Here is a 20,040-nt window from a genome sequence, read left to right on the forward strand (position 1 = left end):
ACGCGCGCGCGCGCACACACACACACATATATATATATATATATATGTATATATATACATACATCTATATGTATGTATATGTTCTTGTTAGTCGCATAGATAATGGAAATCAAAATTTCAAATTTTTATTGTAATGGAAATGTCTCTAGAATTTTTAGCCAGATTAATTAGCAATGTTTTTTAGGAGTTGGTGTATAAGTTTAGAAATTTTGTTTTCGCATTTTCAAGTAAGGAAAGGATTTTCACGCACATGTAACGGTAAACAAGTTGTAGAATAATTATTGATTTATTTTTTTTGAATAAGTTATTAGATTGGAAATTTTTGGTTGAATTGAGCCATTTAGTGAGCAATGGGTCTTAATACTGAACTAGATGATTGAGAAAAAAATTTAGTTCCAGCAAGTCATTTGTGCAGCGTTTTGTATCTTGTGAATGACATGGTAGAAATTGGGAATTTTACTAAGTTTGATGCTTAGTAAAATGCATATTTTTTTCTTTTGGGTCCAAGCAAATTTGATTTGAGGGGACTTTGGCCCCGTTCATTTCTCAGGTTCGAGTTGAGAATTTGTGCTGAAAAGTGAACTTATGTGAGAGCAAATATTGTAGTAAAAAAAATGTTGAATTTGAATTTTTGTGAAAGAAAACACTAACAAAAATTTTGAGTTGTGATTCGAATTGTGAAACGAATGAAGCCAAATTATGATGGGTTGTGACGGTGTGTAGAGTTGTTCGTGAAGGAAAAGAACGCCGTAGATTATGGGCGCAAAGGAAAACACCAAGGCCTTCTCAAAAGGTTGAAAGTGTACATAGCCAAGATGTGTCCGAGACTGAAACACCAACTGAATCTAGTGGCAGAGAGGGCATGCTACCAAATGAGATTGTTCAGATGCTGGCTTCTCGTGAGAAGTATGTCTTCTAATCCTTATCAGTCCTTTTTTTTTTTTTTGAATTACGGACCTCGTTATTGAGATGTAAGTAAAGTATTAATAACCAAGTGGGTTGTGTTTGGTCCACAGACAAGTGTTCTTATCAGACTCTGAGGATGATAAGAAGACTCAATTAAAGCGCACTTCCAAAAAGAAGAGAAAACCAAAAAGCTCGGGGTGAGTACATAAAAGAGAGAGAGAGAGAGATATATATATATATATATAGAGAGAGAGAGAGAGAGGGGTTGCGAGAGTGAAATGGGATTTTATTAACTTGTTGAAACTTGTGGTATACAGGGTGGATACTGTTTTGTTGAACGAGATACCACCTGCTCAATGCTTACAGAATTCGTTGGAGTTCTTGAAGAAAAGGAAAATGCAAGTACCGAGATCTAATGCAGTGTTGAAAAACTCCCACAAAGCATTGCGCCTCCTTTCTTCCTCTGGCTTGTTAAAGTAAAAACTGAACAAAACAACTGATGTATGTCGTTTTGAAATTTTTTTTTTTCTTTTTTGTCCTTGTGTTTATTGTTAGACTGTTATATCCAAAAAAAAAAAAAAAAAAAAAAAAAAAAAAAAAAAAAAAAAAATTTTTTCAAAAAAAAAAAAAAAAAAAAAAAAAAAAAAAAAACACTTTGTTCCACCAGGAGCTCATTTTTGTAATGATGGTATGATGAATTTTAGTTTAATGAGTGCGATTTTCCATTTTTGTTTCATTGTTCACCATCTCCTGAGATCTTGACTTTAAAGAGAATGTCCTTTGAGTTGCAGAAAAGTTGGTTTTATCTTGAAAACTTTACCGTTCATGGAGTTTGCTGCATAATTGCTTCCTTTCAGTGGCTAATTTTTTTGCCACTTATCAACCGCCATATATTTTATTAAAGGAACCTGCTAGAAGGGATTTATATTGAACAGACTGATTTTATCCATAACAGTAATGGTAGTAAATAGCATATTCTTAAAACCAACAATGCCAGTAAATATGCTATTTGATTATTTACTTCAATCATTTCAAAATTATGGTATTTTCTTTAAAAACGTTTAAAAAAATATACTATTTGCCGAATTAAAAACGTTGAAGAAACATACTATTCGTCTCTTTATCATGTGCATAAACTAAAAGACCATGGGTCAATAACTCTTCCAACTCCTTGAAGACTGAAGTCGTGTTACTACAGGTTCTTGATCTTCCTCTTAAAATCTTAAATTAGTACGCAACAGAAATATAACCAAAAAATATTTATTGATTCTAAAAATAACCGAACAATATAAACTAAATACATAATCTCTCTCCACATAGAGTGAGAGAGGAAGTGGTAAAATTCACTTGGATCTTCAAGAAAAAACTTTAACACAGTGATCACGAGTCATGAGAAGTGGAAATTCATTTGCTCGACCAAGCAATTAGCAACAAACTTGTTTCTTACATTATGGATCATCTAATCTCCTCTACAATATCTTCCATAAAACCCCACAACAGGAATTCCTTCTAGAAGTGATAAAAAGGCACCAAGAATTATAATACCAAAATGTTTTGTGTAAGGCGCCAAATCTAAGGAGAGGAAAAGCTGTCATTCTGGTCTAGCCATTTCTGCTGAGCTTCTTCAGAATCAGAACTCACAAGAAGACCTTGAAATGCACTTCTAACTTTGTTCAAGCACTTGTGGTGACGAATGCGTCTGAGTACAACATCTTTGTTCAGATTAGCCTTAGAAGAAGAAGAAGAAGAAGAAGAAGATTTCAAGTAAAGTTGGCTTGTGATGGGACTTGGTCTATCATCTTGTTGAGTCACCTTCTCGGCCTCTGAATGTGAGAAAGATTGTTGAGCTTCGGATATGACGAAAGCCATTTTTGTTGTTTGAGGAAAAAATGAACGAAATCAAAGGTGTAATTGAGTGTCACAAAGGAGGAGAGGGCTCTAATTTATAGGCAGAAAAAGTGAGACGTCTGATAGTTTGCCATTAACTTTTGCGTATAATGTTTTTGTTAATTCATTTTGTGAGTGGTTTTTGGGGCTTTCTGGGTCCTCCAAGCCAGTGGTTTTTCTATTAGTATATGGATCTGACGTGTGTGTGTGTGTGTGTGTTTTTAATGGTTTTGAGTGGGGCTGATACGAAGCAGGCTAAGCTGCTGGTGGCTACATTGCAATTATAGGTGGATAATAATAATTGGCTCAATCAATATATAAAAATATATATATATCCATGTAATCCATGTATATGTATGAACTATGTTCCTATGCTATTGTATCAAACGTGCGACTATGCACTAAGTTTATTATTATTATTATTATTATTATTTTGCTAATATAAGTTTATTATTATTTAACTCTTAATGATGGATCAGTAACTAAACAGAGCACTACAACAACAGAATATTCATTTCTCAAACAAGATTTTAGATGGAACATGCAACATAACCCAACAACCTAATTCTCACTTTTACAGCATTGAAAGGAAAAGAAAAGAAAAGCTCACTTTAACGAACCTTTGTATGAGATATATGTACTAAAAATGATTTTTGTATTTCTATAGTCATTTTTAAGTAAATGGTGGGAAGTTTTGTAAAATTAGAGAAACGGTCGTTTATCACAAATCAGTGATATATTATTTTATCATCGATTCACTAATCGATTTGTGATAAATTAATTTAAATTAATAATTTATCAGTTTATTAATGATAAACTATTAATAAGTAAATGATAAATCATAATTATGATGTATTAGTAATTGACTACTATAAAAAATGCTAGTTCTCTCTAAAAAAAAAAAAAGGACATTAATTTGAATGGTATGACTAAAATCTCCATCAACCTAATTTTTTCTATATATTAATGGCATTAATAACTTTTTGTTTGTATTTCTTTTGTGAATTTGTATCAAGGAAATAATCCATATTTTAGGAGAAGACAATATAATATCAATTGTTCTGTTTTAATCACATTGAATTTATTTCAATAAAGCATTTTTCTTTTCGTTTTTTTTTTCTTTTTTTCCTTTCATACTTATTCTTGTCTACTTACTATCTTTTATTTTCTTTCTCAAATATAACAAGTAAATCAAGCAAGAAAGTATTGGGTCGCCCTAAAATAATCAGATCGAGGTTTAGGAGGGCGAGATCCCCCACCCCTAACCTACCTCCGACTCGGGGATTAATTAACATCTTAGGTGCCTCACCTTTATATAATATCTTCATATAATACCTTCAAGTATTTGTATTCGCAAATAAGAATGTGATCTCCAAGTACATTTCAATTTTAAAGTTTACGCCTACAAAATTTAGACTTTTATAAATAATGTAGTTAAGTCATATTTTAATTTTTTTTTTTCTAACTTAAAACGGTGATGATATACTTGAAACTCTTTACAACTATGTCTATATGCGCGAAAGCTGAATTTTTAAAAAAAAAAAATTATATATTTATAACTTATAAGTTCAAAATTTTCAGTGAGGAAAATGAGAATTTAATTGAAAATTTCCTGAAACTTTTATACAACTCCAGCAATGACGTGGCTGTAGTTACCTTGTTTTTCTGAACGTCCTTTACACTAGAGTGATTTTTTTTAATTTACTTTATTAAAAAAAATTAAAAAGATATTAACTTTTTATTTTTTCCCGTATTTTTTGTGTTACTATCATATTACATTATTTTTTTGTTGACCGTAATATAAAAAAAAAAAAAAAAAAAAAAGAAGAAAAAAAAACTAATAAACAAAACAAAACTAGTGATATCCATGAGATATTTTTTAGAGAACCAATATTAACCCTTGAGATAACCATCACTTTCATAATTCTTATTAAAAAAAAGAAAAAAGAAAAAAAGCTGGACCACAATCGGTTCTGAAAAATCACAACATTGGAGGGAGCCACGGCGGTATGGGCGGACCAGGGTTGGCAATACCGTGTGCTTTGGCGGCTGTCTGCCTGAAGGTATTACAATCTACGGTCGACACGTACGGACAGAACGGATTTTCTTTCGTTTTTTTTTTGTTTTTTTTTTGTTTTTTGTTTTTTTTTTTTTTTCTGTTGTTCCATTTATTGTGAGCATTAAGACAACGTATCAGTGGAGAGTTTTATCCAATTCTTATTTATGGTGTGCACGTATGCTTCTTCAACATGTAACTTATATGTGCATAACATGTGTTTCTAGTGCTCGTGGCCTTGGCCAACTGGCGACAAATTATTTGGTAACAACTGTCAATAAAACACTGGAAGTACACGTTTAGACTAGCATTTTTAACTATGTACATAGACAACTGGGCTAAACTTAATACTGGAATCGGTGGTTTACCCTGCGTTTATCTTATAGGTTTGAATTAATGTAAAAATCTTTTTGTTATAGTATTTTTTTTTTATAAAATTTAAATTCAATTTTTTTTCTTTTCAAAACCTAAGAACTAAAAGGGACCGTTGTAATGGAGTTATGAGCGACTTATTAATCAATTTGAAACTATTAAGGTGCGTTTGGAAGGGTTATTCGTGTCATGATTCGTGTCATAATTCGTGACTCGTTATAGTATTTTCTCTCATAAAAAACACATAAAATGAGAATGATTTTAAATCATAATTCTGAATTCATGAACCAAACGTCTCCTTAGTTGGTGTTAGTTAAGGTTACTTTGAAGTTTCAGGAGAATTTCTACACACCCAAGAAAAATAGTGGGAAAAAAGAGAAAATTAGGTAATGATTGTTTTTTAACAATCTTTTTTTAATAAATAGCTAAATTTTTACTAATTGATTTCAGTTAATTATTAATTAAAAATCTTCTCCGGTATGCCAACATACCTATAAGTTAGATTTTTTGTCCGTCAAAAAAGCACATAAAAGTAAAAAATATATGCAGATCTAATAATTAAAAAAGTTAGACTACTGGTACGCCAGCGTACCAAAAAATCTCCCTATTAACTAATACTGATTGATAATAAAAAATCATCAAGTTAATCGCTGATAAACTTAAGTCAATCAATGATTAACCGTTAATCAATCAGTGACTACTAACTTAATCAATAATTGACTATTTAGTTAATTAAAGAAACGGCCATTTTGTTAATTTTAACAAATTTATGACCATTATGTCAAAGAATCCTTAAAAAAAAAGGTCATTTGCCTCTTTATCCGGAAAAAAAGGAGGTTTTTGTGATGGCAACAGCGAACAAGAAAGTGACTCCAAGACAAGTCCCACAAGTCGCAAAACAATGGGCGGCCAATTCAGTGGGTTTTCTATGTAAACCGAGGGCCTTTTTGAGCAGAAAACAATTGAAACAAGATGGATGGTACATAGAATTGAAATGTTTGCTACTAAAAAAAAGTAATCATTTGAATACCAATTCATTTGGAATTGATACACATAAAACTATAGAGATTGACACCAAACAAGATTGATGAATGCGTGCTATTTCCGATTCTTTGATTAAGCTTGGTCCACACCAAAAAATGCCACACAAGTTTATTTCTTTATCCTTTTTGCAAAGATTTCAACTTGATTTTTTTTTTTTAACCAAGAAGATATACAGAAAGAGAGAGTTATGTACATGAAAAAAAAAAAAAAAAAAAAAGTCTACTCATCGCTACGTTTGTCAAGAAAAGTCAACAAGAAACCACTTACAATGCGTCGAGCTATGGGGTTAGGAATACAACGACATAAACGTCCATCTACATATGCTACAATGCCTGACAACACAAACTTTCCAATTCCCATTCTCCAGATGAACCTAACCTTCTGATCCTCTTCGGGGCTGTCTGCAGTTGTCGGAGTAATCGCTTTCTGATCGTCGCCGACCAAATCTTTCTTCCACTTGATGCCGGCTATGAACCTGTTAGCTTGCTTCCTAAGCATGCGAATGGCGAAACTCACAAAAAGGTGCTCACATAATGTCAGTAAAGTTGGTCCAAGTTTCCACTCCTGTTGAGCAGTTACTCTTACTTTAGTTACTTAAAAAGCAACCAGGCGTAAAATTGCTTGAGGGCGGTGAAAAGACAGTACATCAGTTATGCAATTTCTAAGAATGACAACCCAAATTAACCTAACAGGCTTTTCAACTGTTGGGATATCGAAAAAAAATTTCATCAGATTGTGGAGAGTTTGAGCATGTTTACCAACAAGCACCTAAAACTAAAGGAAAATAAATGAAATTGATTTGATCTAGATTACAAAAAAGAAAAAAAAAAAAAGACGCAACTCTCAGGTTCAAATTGGAAGAAAGGTAGATACTTACACTTTCTCCTCGAAGATGACGTAAGGGGTGAGAAGTTCTGGAGGGATCTCCCTTTAATAATGCCTTGCTCACGAGGAAGCCCTTCACACGATCCACGATCTCCTCTATAAGAGTATTGTTTGGGGGTAGATTTTTGAGGTAAACCTAAATGGAGACATGATTAGTATAAACACTGATAACATGATTATCCAGCAAAGAAAGCATTTCCTGTTGAAATCTTATCTATCAAAAATAATAATGAGATTAAAAAAAAAAAAAAAAAAAAAAAAAAAAAAAAAAAAAAAAAAAAACTTGACCACAATAGTAATAAAGAGGATAAGGGTAGGAAGAGGGAGGGTGTGAAATACTGGAGTCTAAGACTATCGAAAGAAATCCATATATTATATGACAGACTGATGAACTCTACATGCGGTCCAGTGCGTAGGCTACAGGTGTAGAGGTGACGCATGAAATCAATGCCAGTTCTGTGGTCTCATCTAATTCCGAAAGAAGAAAAAAGGTGATTCTAATTTCTAACAGAACTTTGTATTTGTTCTTTATGATTACCTGATTGTCAATGACCCTGACCCTCAGATATTCTTGTCTGTACAGTGTGTCCAACATTGCTTGCAGGTATCCTTCAACGTATAACTGCAAAATTCCAACGAAACTTTGTTCAGTGGTCTATTTTCCAGCAGAATCTAGCTTTTCATAAGAGCAGGGGCTTAGCTCAATTTTAACTACTAAGAACAGTAAACATGAATTTTACAGCAAGGCCGGGAAAACTCGTGTGAATAGAACTTCTACAATAAAAACAGACTTCCATATAAAAGATTTTTGACAATGGGTATAAGGTTCCAATAGGAAGAGAAAGTGGAGACATATAGAATAAATATTACCTCATCAACCCCAGGACTTCGATCTAGTTTAATCTTTCTATCTGGGCCACCTTCCATCAAAGCAGTCCCCAGCAATGAAGGCTCCATAGCCAATTTCAGTATTCCTTGATGAAACCCAATCACCTAGAAAAAATCAGACACCGAAATGCTAATGTTAAAATACTAAAGCTTGACAATCCTCATAGATTAACCAAAACCTATAATCTAAACATGATATACACTTAAAGAACTAATCATACCATTCCATTAAAACCACTTGCTTCTGCTCCCTTCAGAACAGAATCTGATATTTCAGAGATTGCAGCGAAAAGCACATTAGATCCCGCTGTCTGCAACTGCAAAGGCACCATAAATAGTTGGTGAGCACAGTGGCAGGCCATCGTATTCATTATCCTTTGATATTTCAACTTACCGATTTTCCTAGATCACCGAAGTATCGTTTTGTTCCTGAGAATCCTTTACGACCAATACATTTGCTGACGAATTTAAGAGTACCTAATCAACAGAGGAAAGAACAGTAATTTTGGAGATGACTTACAAGGAAAAATAAAGGAAAAAAACGGTAATTTACATGAAATAAAGGTGCTTAATAAGGGATAAAGATAATGAAAGAGCAGAAAATATACCTAAAGTGAGACCTGGAAGATTCGTCAACACACGGGAGGGATCAAAGAAGGCATCAAGGGAGGAGGAAGCCAAGTCATCAAACATGGACACAAAATCTGGTGGCAGCAATGGGCTTCCCTTTGCAATATAGATAGCCCTCATGGCGTACCTGAATGGTGTCATATCATGTTAAGAAATGTCTTTTTTTTTTTGGTAGTTATGTTAAGAAATGTCTTAACTGCTACATAAAATAACAAAATTAAGGCAAAATACATGATACTTTTACCATGAGTAATGTTTTGCACATCTGATACACAGTTCCCGCATTGTTATTAAAGCATGAGTAACCAAGACACCATTCAGCTCGACAACCATGTTGTCTATTGGAGGCACCTAAAGAAGCACAAGATGGGATAAAGAAAAAAGCAAAACTTCTGTCAGGAGATATAAGAGCTGGAAAGAGCTTTAACTGCTGAAGTGTGAGAAAAATAATTCTTTGGCAAAGCACATGCCATACTGTTAGGATCCTGGTTGAGTCCCACATTGCTAAAGTATGGGCTTAGCATGTGGGTTTATAACCATTTGGGCACCCTCTCCCTACAAGCTAGCTTTTGGGGATGAGTTCTACCCAAGGGTTATAACAATTTGTATCAGAGCATGTTCCTCCTCAAGCCCACGTTGCGGAAGGGGCGACCTAGAAAGGCCAGAGTAGGCCATCCAGAGTGGGTCGCCGTGGACGTCGGTGTCGGAAGCGTGGTGGTATGTTAGGATCCTGGTTGAGTCCCACATTGTTAAAGTATGGGCTTAGCATGTGGGTTTATAACCATTTGGGCACTCTCTCCCTACAAGCTAGCTTTTGGGGACGAGTTCTGTGGAATTTCCCTCAAAGTTATCTAGAATTACATATAGGAGGAAATCATAGGATTAGAGAATCTGGATTCCTTAGGTTTAGGAGAAGATTATCCTTCTCTTATTTGTAGGGATTTGTTACCTTTATTAGTTATGTAAATCTTGTATATAAGTGTGTAAAGGTTACCGATTATTTCAATGAGAAAAATAGAAGATTATTTCTTCCTCAAAATCTTCATGGTATCAGAGTCGGTTCTCTGAAAAAAAAAACCCTAGTCTTCATTCTCATCCTGAAAAACCCTAGCCTCCATTCCCAGCCGTCCCTCATAGCCAAGCACACCTATGGCATCCGAAACAACCAGCTCTCCCTCTGAAGTTCCTTCTCATTCCGATCAAACATCTGCTCTTCAAAATTCTGGACATTCTGGAAATTCCGGAAATTCTGAAAATCTCTCACTCCTGATCACTAGCCACAAACTTAATGGGCAAAACTTTCCCCAATGGTCTCAATCAGTCCGGATGTTCATCTGTGGCAGAGGCAAAGAGGATTATCTAACAGGGGAGATTCCAATTCCGAAGAAGGATGATCCAGGTTACAAAAAGTGGAAGGCAGAAAATCATCAAATTATGTCTTGGCTCATCAATTCAATGAATGTTGATATTGGTGAGAATTTTCTTCTCTATGAGACTGCACAAGAAATTTAGGAAGCAGTAAGAGAGACTTACTCGAGTTCTGAAAATACATCGGAGCTATTCGCAATTGAGTCCATCCTTCACAATCTACGGCAGGGAGATCTCGCCGTAACACAATACTTCAACACACTCACCCATCACTGGCAGCAACTAGACATGTTTGAAAGCCATGGATGAAAGTGCCCTGAAGACAATGTCCTGTATCGGAAAATAGTGCAGCAGAAGAGGACATTTAAGTTTTTACTGGGTTTAAACAAGAACCTGGATGAAGTTAGAGGCAGAGTGATGGGAACTAAGCCTCTTCCGAGCCTACAAGAAGCCTTCTCTAAAGTTCGCCGTGAGGAAAGCAGGAAAAAGGTCATGATGAGTGGTCAACATTCATCTCCAACGTTGGAAGGATCTGCCCTTGCTACCCGTGGCTTATGTCCTCAAAATCAGCATGACTCTCGACAACAAAGGAAGGGAAGAGCATGGTGCGATCACTGTGCTAAACTTGGCCACACCAAAGATACGTGTTGGAAGATACATGGCAAACCTGCTGACTGGAAGCCATCAAAATCAGGGTTTGACAAAGACAGCCGTGCAAATTCAGCCACCACAACCGAGGAAAAGCCAGTCGCTGCCGAGCCAAGTCCCTTCACTAAGGAACAACTCGACGCACTCAAAAAAATTCTAAGCAGTACACTCTCGCAGCACGTTGCTCCTACCCCGTCCGCTAGCATGCATGCACAAGCAGGTAATTCACAGTGTGTGCGCTAAACATTCAAGATATTGGATTATTGATTCAGGGGCATCCGACCATATGACGGGAGATGGGTCTCTCTTTCATGAATATCAACCGAGTCACACCAATCTCACAGTTCGCATTGCCGATGGTTCTTTATCTAAGGTGGCAGGATTGGCTCAATTCGACTCTCACCGGAAATCATTCTCAAATCCGTGCTTCATGTCCCTAAACTCGATTGCAACTTAATGTCCATCAGTAAGTTGACTCGTGATTATCATTGTGTTACTAAATTTCTCCCAAATGTGTGTGTTTTTCAGGAATTGGGTTCGAGGAAGAGGATTGGCAATGCTGAGATGTGCTCGGGACTCTATCTCTTCAAGACACCTCAACTTGGAGAAGCTTTAGTTGGAAGCAAAAACTTTCCTATGAGTCAGTCAATTAGTAATTTCAGTCCTAAGTCTGTTTTCAATTCTAGTGTCAATAAAGATAGTGAAGTCATGTTATGGCACTATCGATTAGGTCATCCAAACTTTATGTATCTTGAAAGGTTATTCCCTCATTTATTCATCAATAAAAAGTCAAAAAATTTTAACTGTGAGATCTGTCAACTTGCAAAATACACACGTTCTATTTATCCAAGTGTGCCCTACTGTCCATCAAAACCATTTGCATTGATTCACAGTGATATTTGGGGACCTGCTCGAATAAAAAATATTAATGGGGCACGGTGGTTTGTGACCTTTGTGGATGATCATACCCGACTCACTTGGGTTTTCCTTATGAAAGAAAAGTCAGAAGTTGATAGAATATTCCGAGCATTCAACTCCATGGTCCAAACACAGTTTAGTACGAAAATCCAAATTCTTAAGTCTGACAATGCTAGGGAATATTTCTATTCAATTCTAGGTAACTACTTGTCCCAACAGGGGATTGTCCAAATGAGTTCATGTGTCAATACACCCCAGCAAAATGGTGTGGCTGAGAGAAAAAATCGTCACTTGTTAGAAGTAGCCCAATCCCTTATGTTTTCTACTAGTGTTCCAAAATATCTTTGGGGGGAAGCCATTCTTACTTCTGCATATCTCATCAATAGGATGCCATCTCGTGTTCTAAAATTTAGAACACCACGTCAAGCCTTCATTAAAATCTTCCCTCATGCTCGGGTTCTCTCCTCCGATCTTCCCTTCAAAATTTTTGGGTGTTCTGCATTCGTCCATATATACCCCCAAAACAGGAGTAAACTTGATCCAAAGTCCATAAAATGTGTCTTCCTCAGTTATTCCACAAATAAGAAAGGTTATAAGTGTTTTTGTCCCAGCACAGGAGGTGGAAATGAGCCGAAACAAAAAGGATCACATGAACTCAGATTACAGACGATTTGGGACTGCCCATTGCCGTAAGGAAAGGTACTCGAACCTGTACTCAACATCCAATCAAGAATTTTATATCATATGCAGATCTCTCTCCATCCTATCAAGCCTTTACTTCAGGGCTGGATAATGTGCAAATTTCAGCAAACATTCAAGAGACTCTGAGTCACCCAGGTTGGAAACAAGCAGTCCAAGAGGAGATCATGGCCTTGAAAAGGAATGGAACATGGACTATTACTGAACTCCCGCCAGGAAAGAAAAAGGTGAGTTGTAAATGGGTCTTTACCGTGAAGCACAAAGTAGATGGAAGCATTGAGAGGCTTAAGGCTCGGTTAGTAGCAAGGGGCTTTACTCAATCCTATGGGGTTGATTACCAGGAGACTTTTGCTCCTGTTGCAAAGCTTAACACCATTCGAATACTCCTCTCATTAGCAGCCAACTTGGACTGGCAACTTCATCAGCTTGATATAAAGAACGCCTTCCTTAACGGAGATCTCGAAGAGGAAGTTTACATGGAGATTCCTTCGGGTCTACAAATAAGCAACAGCAACAATAAGGTGTGCAGGTTATTGAAGTCTTTATATAGACTTAAGCAATCCCCACGAGCGTGGTTCGGTAGATTCTCAAGGTTTGTAAAGGAACACGGATTTATTCAATGTCAAGCTGATCACACACTCTTTGTAAAGCGCTCTTCCAAGGGAAAAGTAGCTATTCTCATTGTGTATGTTGATGACATCATTCTAACCGGAGATTACGAGGAAGAGTTACTGAAGATGAAAAGATTCTTAGATAAAGAATTTGAAGTAAAAGATCTTGGTCCTCTATGGTACTTCCTAGGCATGGAAGTGGCTCAATCAAAAATGGGAATAGTGGTCTCTCAGCGCAAATACACCCTGGATTTACTTAAAGAAACCGGCATGCTAGGATGTAAACCTGCAAGCACCCCTATGGACTCTACAAAGAAGTTAGGGTATGAAGAGGAAGGAACTCCAGTAGACAAAGGAAGATATCAACGTCTAGTAGGGAAGCTCATTTATCTCTCTCATACCCGGCCTGACATTAGTTTTGCAGTGAGTGTTGTAAGTCAGTTTATGAACCATCCGACGAAGGAACACATGGAAGCCGTGTACAGAATTCTCAGGTATCTAAAGATGACCCCTGAAAAAGGGTTAATGTTTAAGAAAAACGATTGCAGAAATATAGCTCTATACTCCGATGCAGACTAGGCAGGAAGCCAGGTAGACAGGAGGTCAACCACAGGGTATTGCTCTTTAGTCTGGGGGAATCTTGTAACATGGAGAAGTAAGAAACAGACTGTGGTTTCCAGAAGCAGTGCAGAGGCTAAACTAAGAGCCTTAGCAGTAACAATCTGTGAAGGAATATGGATCAGGAGAGTTATGACTGAGTTGGGGTTGGAGTTTGAGAAGTCGGTGACACTTAAGTGCGATAATTAGGCTACTATTAGCATCGCAAAGGACCCAGTTCATCACGACAGAACGAAACATGTGGAGATAGATCAACATTTTATAGTAGAGAAGATTGAGAACTCAGAGGTGCAGCTGATCTACACTCCTACCCGGGAACAACTGGTAGACATCTTGACAAAGGCGCTCCCAGGACCTAACTTTGAGGAACTATGCAACAAGTTAGGCATGTACAATATGTACAACCCAACTTGAGGGGGAGTGTGGAATTTCCCTCAAAGTTATCTAGAATTACATATAGGAGGAAATCATGGGATTAGAGAATCCAGATTCCTTAGGTTTAGGAGAAGATTATCCTTCCCTTATTTGTAGGGATTTGTTACCTTTATTAGTTATGTAAATCTTGTATATAAGTGTGTAAAGGTTACCGATTATTTCAATGAGAAAAATAGAAGATTATTTCTTCTTCAAAATCTTCAAGTTCTATCCAAGGGTTATAACACATACCTTTATGACACTGTGCAGAAAAGACCTCAGTGTCTCCTGGGCTGAGCTATAACTTGAATATGATTCCCCAGGAAGAAAGTTTGCAATAATCTAAAAAGATATTGAACATGACGTGTAGTTACAATAAAGCATTACAACCAATCAAGAATGTATTATGAAATGAACAGAAATATATAGTTAGAAGGCATCAGAAGTCAAACCTTTATTGGCTGGATCTCGAAGTGATCAAAGTAATACTGACGACTCACTGAATCACTAAGAGATGTCCTCCAAAAGGGGACCACTTTCATCAGTGTCTCCTCATCAAGATTTAAAGCAACGGGCTGCATAAAACAACTATGCTTCAGCCAATTTATGACTTCAATTAGAAATATCAATTCATCACAATTTTGAGAGCTATGCAAGCAAGACAGACAAAAGAAATAAACAAATAAAAAAGTTAATAATAGAAATAAAATAAAAACTAGATGTAGTTTCCCTAAATTTTACCTGGAGAGCTATAGAAGAGTATTGAATTTGTGTAACATCAGAACTGGTTGACAGCATAACACAGACAATTCTAAGAATGCAATCATTTGCTTCTGTATGGCCTGCTTGATGTCTTCGAAGCATAGCTGCAAAAGGAGCTCCAACCCACTTCTGCTCCAAAGTCAAAGACTGTACACATAAACTTAAGCATTAGCATGATTAATTTAAAAGAAAAAATGCCCTTCAGCCCAGTGATGGCCGTGTAGAAAGACACGAGGTGTCTCAAATCCTTGGTTCAAACCCAGGCCAGGGCTAGAGAGGTTTAAGAAAAGGCAGGGGTAGGATGATCCCCGATTTTCAGCTACTGGACCAATAAATTGAAGAAACATTCTTAAAATTATTAGAAAACCTTCAGACAAGATAATTGTGCCGTTCTACATAAAGCAATATGCATAAGAGATGGTACCTCTAAATTGATCAAGTTATATTTCTGCTGATCAGTAAACAGAGAATCTAGACAAAAATTTCCCAATCTTGCAGCAACAATGGGTGTATAAAGAGATGCCTCCCACTCGTTTCCACCCTATAAAAAGTATGACATCTGTCACAGAAAAGGACTATGTTTTTCTATTATTAATGAATAAACATATTACACAGTATTATATAGCTAATTACAGGAGAAAGAATAGGAAACCAAATCATTCCTAAATCAAGAAATCAAGAAATCAGGAAACCAAATAATCCTGCCTAACCCGAATCCCTTAAATCATGGGATTTCTAACTAATTCTCCTAATCTATTTACAACTCATTTACACGTCAACATTCCCCCTCAAGCTGAGGAATAGATATCTTCCATTCCCAGCTTGTGAAACAAGAGAAACAGAGAGAAGAATAATTCTTGCTGCATAATTCTCATTAACCTTGTCAGAATATATACACTTAGTAAGCCATTGGTCACGGCAATTAAGAGAGAAAGTTAAGGAAAGAATCCCTAAATTACGCTAGACAATCCTACAATATCTTCCTAATTTATACTTTCCTATTTTGACTAAATCATACAATAAACAGAAAGAATAAATATTTACACATAATTGACAAAATCTCCAACACTCCCCCTCAAGCTTAGGAATAGATATTTCTCATTCCAAGCTTGCAGAGAAAACTTTCCTGACTAGGCTTCGGTAGACTCTTGGTTAGGATATCTGCTTCTTGTGCATGGGTTGAGATGTAGGACAACTCAATACCTCCTTCTTCAATTTCGTTCTTGATGAAGCTTTGATCAATCCTGACATGTTTCATCCGATCATGTTGAATCGGATTGTTCACAATGCTAATTGCAGATTTGCTATCACTATATACCTTGGTGGGAGAGCAAACTGTGATTTGCAAGTCTTGCATTAATCTTTCCAGCCATATAACCTCACAAATTCCCTGTGCGATTGCCCGAAATTCTGCCTCAGCACTACTCCTTGCCACAACCGTCTGTTTCTTACTTCTCCATGTAACCAAATTACCCCATAGCTTGGTGCAATATCCCGAAGTTGACTTACAATCTTCACTTCCAGCCCAGTCCGCATCAACATACCCTTCGATATTTCTGTTCTCATTTTTCAGAAACATCAATCCTCTTCCTGGAGTACCCTTGAGATATCTCAAGATATGATTCACAGCCTCTAGGTGTCTCTGAGTAGGTGAGTGCATGTACTGGCTTACTACACTTACAGCGTGAGCAATGTCAGGCCGTGTGAGAGACAAATAGATCAACCTACCAACCAGCCGTTGATATCTTCCTATATCCACAGAAGGCACATCATCTTTAATCTTGCTCTTCCAATTTTTTTCAAGTGGAGTTCCCACCGGTTTGCACCCCAGTTTCCCGGTTTCTTCTAGTAGGTCAAGAGTGTATTTCCTTTGAGAAATGAAGATACCCTCTTTACTTCTAGCAACTTCCATACCGAGAAAGTACTTCAGGGGTCCCAAGTCTTTAACTTCAAACTCTTCCTTCAATTGGTTCTTGAGGTTGTGAATCTCAACAGTATCATCACCTGTGAGTATGATATCATCAACATACACAATAAGAATGGCCCTTTTTTCACCTTCTCCTCTTTTAATGAAGATAGTGTGATCATCCTTCCCTTGAGTATATCCCAGTCGAGTGAGAGAAGAACTGAACCTGGTAAACCATGCACGTGGAGATTGTTTCAAACCATACAATGACTTCTTCAGTTTGCAAACTTTTCCTTGTTCCTCTTCTGACTCGAATCCAGGTGGGATCTTCATATACACTTCTTCATCAAGATTGCCATTCAAAAAAGCGTTCTTCACATCAAGTTGGTGTAGTTCCCAGTCCAGATTGGCTGCAAGAGACAAAAGAACCCGGATAGAGTTGAGTTTGGCCACAGGAGCAAACGTTTCTTCATAATCAATCCCATATGTTTGTGTGAAGCCTTGAGCTACTAATCGAGCCTTATACCTCTCTACTTCTCCATTTGCTTTATATTTCACTGTGAAGACCCATTTGCTTCCAACTACTTTCTTATCCTTTGGTAAGTCAATTACTTCCCAAGTCTCATTATCGTGCAATGCTCTCATTTCCTCATGCACGGCTTTCTCTCACTTTGGATCTTTAATGGCTTCATGGATATTTTTGGGAATTCTCTCATTATCGATCTTCGCTGTAAAAGCCTTAAATCCAGAAGACAACTTTGTGCAGGTTAGAAAATTGTAGATAGGGTGCTTTGTGCATGTTCTTACCCCTTTCCGTATTGCAATTGGCACGTTCAAGTCACTGCTTTCACCAGGATCCGATTCTTGGTTCAATGATTGGACTTGTTGAGAAGCTTTTGGCCTTCTAGAATAAACCTGAAATGGTCTCTCAGAGATGGGTTGCTGCACCATCTCTTGATCATGACTCGAACTAGGATTAGGGACAGGAATTGGACTCGAGTTTTCTGGTGGTGAACTAGAGGCTGAACTAGAGGCCTCTTGTGACACATCTTGTAATATTGGAAGAGATACAGTGGGATCCCAATGCTCGTTTTCATTGGCATTCTCCCCCTGGAAACGAGTGGTGGGATAGAATGGTTGATCCTCAAAGAAAGTTACATCACACGAGACAAAAAATTTCTTGAGAAAGGGAGAATAACATTTGTAGCCTTTTTGGGTTGGAGAATATCCGACAAAGACACATTTAAAAGCCCTGGGATCAAGCTTACTCCTATTTGGTTGTTTGTTATGGACAAATACAGTGCATCCGAACACTCTTGGGGACAAAGAATTGAAAAGATTCACATTTGGAAAATGATCAAGAAGGACACTTAGAGGAGTTCGGAATTGAAGTGTTTTGAAGGTAGTCGAGATTAATCAAATATGTGGAAGTGAGGATTGCCTCCCCCCAGTAGGAATTCGGGACTAAACTAGTAAACATGATCGATCGAGCAACCTCCAACAAGTGACGATTCTTTCTTTCCGCAACCCCATTTTGTTTAGGTGTATCAACACATGAACTCTGATGATATATCCCATTATCCCCCAAATATTGGCCAAACTCATTTGAAAAATACTCCCCCCCATTATCTGTTCGAAGAACTTGGATATTGGATTGGAAAACATTTTGGACAAACTTTTGGAACTGTTTAAACCAGTAAAATGCCTCAGATTTATCTTTCATCAAGTATATCCAACAAACCCTAGTATGATCATCTATGAAAGTGATAAACCACTGGGTTTTAGTTAAATTAACTGTCCTAGACGGACCCCAGATATCACTATGAATCAACTGAAATGGTCTAGAGGGTTTGTATGTATGAGGTGAATATTTTACTCTGGTTGTTTGGCAAGGACACACTGTTCACAATGAAACAAAACTTTCTCTTTATTGATAAAAAGATTTGGATACAAGACTTTCATATAAGAAAAACTTGGATGTCCTAAGCGTTGATGCCATAACATAATATCAGAATTAGACATAACTGACATGGACATTTTATTTTGTGACTCGGCTCTACTGGAATTCCTGGCTCCTAAGAGGTAGTATAGGCCATCTTTCTTCTCAGCAATGCCAATCATCTTCCCCGAAGAACGGTCCTGAAATTCACAGTGAGAGGAGAAAAAAGTCACAACACAATTAAGATCGTTTGTTAATTTACTAACTGACAAAAGATTATATGTCAATTTGGGCACATGTAAAACCGATTTCAATGTCATATTCGGTAAACAAACCAAGCCCCTTCCAACCGCAGGTGACATTTTTCCATCAGCAACCCAGACATTAATTAGATTATTGCATATGTCATATTGCTCAAAAAAACTCCATTGACCCGGTCATATGGTCAGAAGCCCCTGTATCCACAATCCAACAGTCTGCTTGCAGAGATTTTGACAGGAATGCTTGACTCATTATACCTGTTTGTGCCATAGCTGCAGTGGGAGGTTTTGAAGTCTGATTTGCGGATCCTGTTGAAACCTGAGTTTGGTTGAGAAGCTGCCGTAGCATCTCCACTTGCTCTGTTGAGAGATTAAAACCAGCAGCCCTGTCCGATTCTGTCTCCTCCCTGCGGGTTGATTTCGACTCCACTATGTGGGCTGAACTTGATTGCCCACGTTGCTTCCTTGGTTTCCAATCTGGTGGCTTGCCATGTAAATCCCAGCAAGTTTCACGAGTGTGATAGGGCTTGTTACAATAATCACACCAGACCTTGTCCTTTGATTGAGAGCCACGGCTGCCATCTTGTTTGTATTGAAACCCACGACTGCCATCTTGTTTGTTTGCCACAAGTGCAGACCCTCGTGTTTCCAAGGAAGGCATGTCACGACTAGAGGGATTCATCATCACTCGTTTCCTGCTTTCTTCTCTCCTGACTTCAGCAAACGATTCTCGGAGAGTTGGAAATGGTTTCATCCCAAGTAGCCGTCCACGTACTTCATCTAAATCTGGATTCAAGCCCTGCAAAAAATCAAAGGTACGCTCTTTCTCAAGCATTTTTTTGTATTTTTCTGCGTCAGTAGCACACAGCCATCCAATCTCATAAAAGAGATCCATTTCTTGCCATAATTCTAAGAGAGAATTATAATACTCAGTGACAGTAAGACTCCCTTGTATGGTGTTGCGGATTTTTGACCTAATCTCGAAACATTGAGACGTGTTTTCAAGATCGGAATAGATTTCTTGGACTGCCTCCCAAATCTCCTTCGCTGTCTTGTAAAACAGATAAGTTCTTCCAATCTTTGGCTCCATAGAATTAATAAGCCATGCCATGACGATCGAATTTTCTGCCTCCCAAGTGCGGTAGTTTGGTGCTGTGTCCGGTGGTGCTGTGATTGCTCCTGTCAAGTATCCAACCTTCCCTCTTCCTCTGACAACAAGAATGACGGAC

General features: G+C 37.3%; 2 protein-coding genes across 2 annotated transcripts in view; one reads left to right on the plus strand and one right to left on the minus strand.

The window, feature by feature from the left end:
* LOC21403199 overlaps positions 1-1,485 on the plus strand; it is a 4,165-nt gene extending 2,680 nt beyond the window's left edge. The window contains exons 3-5 of the mRNA XM_010090708.2: positions 724-906; positions 1,017-1,103; positions 1,224-1,485. Coding sequence (XP_010089010.1) covers positions 724-906; positions 1,017-1,103; positions 1,224-1,386 — 433 coding nt within the window. The 3' untranslated portion in view covers positions 1,387-1,485. The remainder of the gene's footprint in view (positions 1-723; positions 907-1,016; positions 1,104-1,223) is intronic.
* Positions 1,486-6,467: 4,982 nt separating this feature from the next.
* Positions 6,468-20,040, minus strand: part of LOC21403202 — a 31,839-nt gene continuing 18,266 nt past the window's right edge. Inside the window, exons 17-28 of the mRNA XM_024175089.1 lie at positions 15,131-15,247; positions 14,686-14,853; positions 14,397-14,519; positions 14,197-14,286; positions 8,913-9,019; positions 8,647-8,795; positions 8,433-8,515; positions 8,260-8,355; positions 8,021-8,143; positions 7,689-7,772; positions 7,143-7,286; positions 6,468-6,829 (exon numbers count right to left, since the gene is read on the minus strand). Coding sequence (XP_024030857.1) covers positions 6,485-6,829; positions 7,143-7,286; positions 7,689-7,772; positions 8,021-8,143; positions 8,260-8,355; positions 8,433-8,515; positions 8,647-8,795; positions 8,913-9,019; positions 14,197-14,286; positions 14,397-14,519; positions 14,686-14,853; positions 15,131-15,247 — 1,629 coding nt within the window. The 3' untranslated portion in view covers positions 6,468-6,484. The remainder of the gene's footprint in view (positions 6,830-7,142; positions 7,287-7,688; positions 7,773-8,020; positions 8,144-8,259; positions 8,356-8,432; positions 8,516-8,646; positions 8,796-8,912; positions 9,020-14,196; positions 14,287-14,396; positions 14,520-14,685; positions 14,854-15,130; positions 15,248-20,040) is intronic.

The sequence above is a fragment of the Morus notabilis genome, unplaced genomic scaffold (genome assembly GCF_000414095.1).
Source record: "Morus notabilis unplaced genomic scaffold, ASM41409v2 Scaffold25, whole genome shotgun sequence".
In the NCBI taxonomy this organism is placed as follows: Eukaryota; Viridiplantae; Streptophyta; class Magnoliopsida; order Rosales; family Moraceae; genus Morus; species Morus notabilis.